Source organism: Centroberyx gerrardi, chromosome 1 (assembly GCF_048128805.1).
Source record: "Centroberyx gerrardi isolate f3 chromosome 1, fCenGer3.hap1.cur.20231027, whole genome shotgun sequence".
In the NCBI taxonomy this organism is placed as follows: Eukaryota; Metazoa; Chordata; class Actinopteri; order Beryciformes; family Berycidae; genus Centroberyx; species Centroberyx gerrardi.
Window position 1 is genome coordinate 15,813,857 of NC_135997.1, and position 7,411 is coordinate 15,821,267.

At 38.9% G+C, this 7,411-nt stretch overlaps 1 protein-coding gene across 1 annotated transcript; it reads left to right on the plus strand.

The window, feature by feature from the left end:
* Window positions 1-705: 705 nt before the first annotated feature.
* On the plus strand, window positions 706-4,210 carry LOC139920028 (adenosine receptor A2b). The gene is made up of 2 exons (XM_071909931.2): window positions 706-1,495; window positions 3,900-4,210. The coding sequence occupies exons 1-2, from the start codon at window positions 706-708 to the stop codon at window positions 4,208-4,210; spliced, it is 1,101 nt and encodes a 366-aa protein (XP_071766032.2).
* The last annotated feature ends 3,201 nt before the right edge of the window (window positions 4,211-7,411 follow it).

The following is a 7,411-nucleotide window of genomic DNA, read 5'->3' on the forward strand; positions in this document are numbered from 1 at the left end:
AAAACTGGCAATTGTACTCCCTCCAGCCTGATCTAAATCACTGTGTTAAAATGCAAATATGTGCTGCGTGCGCGAAAAGTGAGAGAAGTACGATTTCCCACCACAAACGGATTACCTGAAGGAGGCTAGAAACAGGTAGTAGTCTGTGCAGCCTGATCTCCTGAAATCATGCTCATTCTCTTTTCTCTTATTTAAAAAAAAAAATCGGGATAACTCTCCAGTGTGAATGATCAGGGCTTAATGACTAATACTCTTGTCATCCTTCCACTAGACAAAAGTAGAGAGAATTCTACCCAGAGAAAATAGGCAAAACTTTTCTGCCTTTTCTCATCTGAATTAGTTCAGTCAGCTGAGTGGATGGCGACAAATTATGATAGCCTAAATCGACTTATTTCTTTATTATTTGTAACCATAATCAGGTATGAGGTAGCCTATTTAGGTATGAAATTGAAATTTAAATTAGACCCCCTACTAGTTAGCCTACTGGGAAAAGTGTTCAAACTGTAAGGCGTTACCACCCAGCACTGATTGCCACAATGGCACAGGTGTGCGGCTGATTGTTGAGGCAATAGTAGCCCAATTGGGTGGCTGTAGGGCTGCTTTGTAATGTAAATTCACATATTTGCGTATTGTTTACTTTGGTTGCCTTTCCATTATTTTTGACTCACGTCTAATTGAACCAAACTAATGCCACTGTGAAGGAAAATGTATGCGACGCTCAATTTCTCAACTGATGAGGACTCAAACCTGTCAAGTACGGACATCCAACTTACTCACCGGCCCATGAAAGTAAGCATAATAACCGTTCTGGGCGTGATGATAACTCTGGGAAACATTGCAGTTCTCATAGTCATCGCTTCCTCCGTGGCTGGCTGGTCAAGAAACTCCCGATACTTTCTCCTTTCTCTCACTGCTGCTGACTCGGCCTTTGGACTGCTGGTCATGCCCTTGAACCTGTGGGTGAGTCTGGTGAAGGACTACAGTGAAGGTCCAGATGCTCTTTGTCACGTCGTGGCCTTTTGCAATGCCACGGTCTACTCGACCTGCATGTACACACTGGCTACAATCAGCCTTGAGAGGTATATTGCGGTGTTTTACCCGCTGAAATACTCGTCTCTGATGCCAAGAAAAAGGACACTAGTCTTGATTGCATTCGCTTGGTGCTTTCCTCCGATTTTACTACTGCCAATCTCATTCCCAGGTGGCATTATCGAGGTTCATTTTTCTACAGCGTCACTGGTCTGCAATCCGTCCTACTACACAAACGTTGGATACTGTCTAACTTTGATGTTTCTAATATTCTTGCCGTGCTCCATCATCATGACATGCGCAAATTTGAGCCTGTGGTGCGCCGCCAAGAGACAGAGGCTGAAATTGCGCAAATATGACCGCGGCCGTCGCAGCAGGCGTGACATAGCATCCAGAGTGCTGGTACCTGTGATGACAGCCTACTACACCTGCTGGACACCCTGCATGGCAGCTATGATCTACAATGGTAAGCAGAGGGATTCAGTGAAAATATCACCCATAAGTCTTTACATTATATGGGGAAATCTAAAATATATGCATATAGGCTACTGTATCCCGCATCTATTGGTGGCATAAAGGTTTTTTTTTTTTTAGTTGGGAGCACAACCATTTTGAAATGGCTTCTAAAGATGTTTTTTTTTTTTTTACTGTGGACATTGATTGAATATGACTAAAGCCGTATTACAAACCCCTTCCAACTCTCTAACAAAAGGTTGGTAAAAGGTCGCAGTGGGCTGGAGGTCATGTGGGCCGAGTTAATGTGATTTTGTCTGTAGGTTGCAGTTGGTGTCGTCGTTGTACTCATGAATATGCAAATAATTGTGAATTTGAAAGAGCTAACCTTAAGCCAGGGCAAACTTAGCATGTAATAAAAAATCAAGGCACAACAATTCAGTTTGCAGTGACTGGTATGATCCAACCCTACAGCAACAAAATTCAATCCTGGTTTAATTTTCTGTGAATAATAATTGTAACCTTAATGACTTTAATATAATAATATTAATGAGCTGTGTGTCCACTTTTGTGATGGTGTTGAAGTTGAGGTCACCAAACTGAACTAGTGCTCAGGTAGATGTTTGGGTCCTGCTCCTCTTCCATCAGTGCAACCAGTACAGAATCATATGAGAATTTGATAATATATCAATTGGTCACATTGGTGACACAGTCATTGGTGTAAAGTGTTAGTAATAAAGGGGAGCTTGCACATCCCTGCAGGTGCCACATCTGGTCTTGGCCATGATGGAACATGTGTTGGTTATTGATGAGCAATACCAGTGAATAAAATATGGCTTAATTTCGGCATTCTGTTGCTCAGTATATCCAGCTGGATAGTATTAAATGCTGAGAAGTCTATGAAAACCACTCTAGCACAAGTTTTCGGTGTAGCCAGGTGCTTTAAGACATTAGGACATTAGATTAGGGCTGCAATAGCATCCTCCATGCTCTCTGTACACAAATTGCTTGGGGTCCAATTTATCCTGCAAAGACTGAGAAACTGTATGCAAAATCACTCTTTCTAATGGCCACATAAGCACATAAGAAATGACATGTTATTTTCAGAAGTTGGATAATGTGTAATATTTTCCATACTGCTGGGATAGTTTATCAATTCACTGCTGGAATATGGGTTGCCAGGCAGGAGCTACCTTACTGCTCTATGTTTTCAAAATGAAAGGGCCATTATTGTCAGAGCCAGTGGACTTTGTTGCATTCAGCTGTCAAAATGTACTTGGCACCTGTCTCACAGTGATGTGCACTCTGTCTGCAGAGCCACACTAGCTGACGCCAGCATCTTCCTGCGTCTGTCAGCACTCCCAGAAACTTCGGTCCTAACCTGATCAGATTGAGTTAAAATCAGATTGAGGGGCCTGTAGCACAGTACAATTACAAATGTTATGGACAAACATGAAGACAGATTGTTGGAGAGCATTGATGTGAGTTGCCAGTTGACCAGCAGCTCCAGAAGAAGTTGTAGGTTTAAGCTACTTTGGAGCATATGCTTTTGGGGAGCATAGGCAGCATTGTAACATGGGACAACATGATTAATGTGTCAAGCTAGATTGTAACAAAGCAAGGCAGTTTCATTACTGACATGTTTTTAAGCCTGTCTTGTTTTCAACTGCGCCTGGTGAAAACCTATACATGAGGGTAAAGGAAAACGTAAGTCAAACTTCAACAAGGGCTTTGTTAATATTGCAGTAGCCATTTTTTATACTTAAGTGGAAGTTTCTTATGCCCGCAAAGGTAAGAAGAGAACACAAAAGTAATTGCACATCTACGACTCCTATGCCTTTTAAAGAATGCCATGAATAGCAATAAGTTTTATGGATGTTTTCCATCTACAGATTTCAACGAGGAAATTAGATGAGAGAAATGGCCGTCAGAGTTATTTATGTCATTCTTTAAGCTCTGTAGAAGGAACTTATTGATTCAAGGTTAGTTTTATAACTCAGACTTTTGTTTACTTGTTCTCATTCAACCCAGCCATGTGCTACATACTATCTCAGAGTAATGAAGAATGAAAGTGGAGCCATCTGATATGCATGAAAATCCCCTCAAAATAAAACTGACAATCTTCACTTTGACCTCATAAATTGTGCTGCTGTCCAAATACTTGAAGTGGAGTGTGCCTTTTCTATCAATTTGTAATTTTTATTTTTGATTATAAAGTCAATGGGTTCATATCATTATAGACCAGCCATAGGTGGACTGCTTTTTAGTTTCACTTGTAACCCATTTTGTTAGAAGGCAAAAACCCTACTCCTCATTCCTGGGAAGTGGGAAGCTTGTGTTATGTGTTAACTATGTTGTCACTTTTTTATTGCTGGGACACTTGCCCTAGTTATATCCTCATGTTGTCTGTCCCACAGCAATCTCAGGTAGCAGCGTACCGGAGTGGATGGAGTTTGCGGCGGTGTGGCTGCCGACCTCCAATGGTTTCCTCAACTGCATCTTCTACTTCTGGATCAACCGCAGCTTCCGCAGGAAATTCCGCCTCGTCTTCCACAGGCTGTCTCTGTCCCTCTGCCCAGGGCTGGCCAACACCCTCGGGTGCTGCAGCAATCCACAGACACAGTTTGCGTCAGGAATCTTGGATAATAACAACAGTGTCCATGAGCGCTCCTCCAGTGTGTCCTCCACCTGCACTCTGCTGACCCTGGCTGAGGACTATCGCATCTGAGCAGCACTGCTGGCATGGTAAAGGACATGGTCAAGGGCTTTTGTATTGTCTTCCAAACTTCTGTCTGGGCTGGTCAACTGAGGCCAAGTCACTGGCATAACCATGCATAAGGCATCGAGAGTTTCAAATAGATGAACGGGTCGCTGAGTTGCAATGCAGATGGGTTGATACTGAGAAATCACAGTGCTGTCAGGCTATGATGGCAAGTCTTTGAAATAACTGTTCATTCTCCATCATCACAATTTGATTAACTTGGATTCTTGTATATTTTTCTTTATTGATTTATTTTTAACAATTTTCAATCTCAGCAATAGTGTTCTACTGAGTAGAATGCATGTATAATTTATAGTTTTTGTTTTTTTTTTTTTTAGTTTTACTCATGCACACAGTGTTTTCAGGATTCCATGCACTGTTAAAGAAAGCCTCTTAAACTACATTTTAGTTAATTTTATAGTTAACCATCCATCTATATCAGCATAGCCTATGCCCTAAACTGCCTTCCATTACTTTGAAAATAGCTAGCTAATCAATATTTTATATGGTGTCAGGTGTTTCATATTTACACTTGTTGCTTAGGTCAACATATTTCACTTCAAACATTTTACATTAGTCAATGAATTCATCATAAGAAATTGATATTTAGACTTCTATTCATGAGACATTTTTTGAACTAACGTCACTAGCCGATGTTTCAAGCACTTTGAAAGACTGAGGCCATCTACCCCTTCTTCAATTTAAACTGCAATTCAAAGACCTTGGCATATAACAGCTGGGTCAAGTTAACCTTTAAGTCATAGCATTTCAGTGTATGCGAGGAGAAAAGTAATTAAGCAGCTACAGTGTAGAAAGGTCACTCCATTTGTGGCTGAGAGAGATAACTCATCTATGTTTGGGTAACTTCTGAGGCTGAGGTTGTTTATTTTGAGATATTAAGCTTATAATCTACCTCTCTGTATGTTCTGGTATAGTGGGGCATCAATTTGGCAATGTTCATGTCGTCATTGACTGGCTAGACTTTGCTGTCATGGTGAAGGTTGATTTAGATCTGAAGTTGATAACCAGGAGTTTTCTGTAACACTGGACAATTTTTCATTTTCCAGAAAAATATTGAACAGAAAATTGAAATTCATAATTGACCAAGAGTTTTATTCAACTTATTTTAGCCCTCAGGATGCTGTTTGGTTGCACCATCATTAAAGTTTGGTCACTGATAAATAGCGGCCCTCTACATGAAATTATAGCAATTATAAAAATGTGTTGAGCATATGGAAATATGCCACTTTTACTAAATAATGTGAGAAAATTAGTGACTTTTGTAAATACATGAATATTATTTTGTTTATAAAATCCTAATATTACAAAGAACTAAGTGATTGCTTTTGATAGTGTGTTAGATTATGAATGATCCATGAAATAAAGTATTATGCCTTTGACCTGCATCTTCATTTATTCTCAGAGTTAGATATTTACAAAATTGTTTGTTAAATGCTATGTTTAATAGAAAAGGGCTTCATTGCATTACAGTGTATGAGAACTGAAAACAATTCTCTCCTTTTATTTATTCAAGGGAAACATAACACTTTAAATGTATTGTTTGCATATTGTGCACAAAAACGTTTGGATAGGCCTAGTGTTCAGTATGGAAGAATTTGAATTGGTACATTCTGATTAGTCCTCTACCTGTATCACATTTGTCTGCTGTTTGCACATGTTCTTCTTCACACAGTATTACTAAGGAACCAAATTTAATTGCCTCTCTGATGAACCTCTAGACAGGCTTTGCTGTAGCTCTTGCCTGTCAAAGGAGTGGTAGAGAGCAATTTAACTTACTGGTAGGACCCGGGTCTCATAAAGATGTTCAGTTCTCTGACAGTTTGTTACTGCATGAGCTGCTTCCTTGTCAGACAGAATACAGTGTGGTTGGCTCATGGTTATTTTATGGATCACAGCTGCTCTAGTATGCTGTGGGTTTACCTTCAAAACCTGCGGCTAAATGTATTCTGCAGAAACTTCTGCAACACCATTGGACATTTATTCTCTTACCTGCAGTTGATAGATTTTTCTTTTTGATAGATTCTTCTGATTGCATTGTTAACAATAAAAGAGAAAAATCAAAACCATATTCCCAGCATTTAATCCATTCTAATATATTTCCTCAACACCTAATGTGGAGAAATGTAACTTGTGTTGTGTGTAATTACTACTAACAAATGTTTTTTTTTAGGAGGGTCTGTTACTATGTCTATATATATATATATGTGTGTGTATATATATATATACGTATATGAATTTGTAGATATATATATACTGTATATATGTGTGTGTTTTTGTGGTGGGGTAGAAAGAGATTTAAAATGACTTCATGTGTAGTCATTCTATTGTAATATACTGTAGGCATTATATTATTGAAAGCAGTAAAAAATGACAAAAGCATAGAAGCTACAGTGTTGATATAATATTCACAGAATAACTTACAAATCAGGGCCAACAATCCCAGATTGGAAGTACAGTACCTTATCTCTCTCTGTGAAGGGTTGGACAGCTAGCAGAGGGGTTCATAATTCCACAAGACTATTCTGACACGAGGAAAGTGTTGTATTAAAAGTGTTGTAGGAGCAGAAAGAATATTTGGCAATGAGTCAGAAGTGCTGGATATGAAATGTGACTATTAAAACTGAAAAATATCACCATCAGCAATTATATATGATTAAGCAATTGACCTCTGGGATTACAATTATGTTAGTCTATGGGGAAACATTTGACATGTCATTGAATTTTGGTAATGTTTACTCTCAATGTTCAGTTTATACAAATTTGCATCTGATAAAAGGTGTTACGATGAATAATTTGAATTGGATTATGCTAATTGCTACCTACCAGTGTAATGTTGGATAACAGGTTGTACCATGGGTATAGAGTTAAAGTAGATTCTTGAAAATAATGAGAGAAGATGAGAGCATAATGCTCCAGCCTGTGCATCGTGGATGGGTGATAATGAGTTTCATTGCGTGCCTAATGTTCCCTACAAAATCAGTTCCGTCTATTTACTATTTTCAAAAAATGATGTTTAAGAAATGACCATATATGAGTAGTTTCACAAGTGCAGTCAGAATGAAAGCAACACTAACAAACTTGAACGTTAAGCTTGCCAACACCTGCTTAATATATGTAAAGCTATAACTAGAACGTGTGACAATCAGT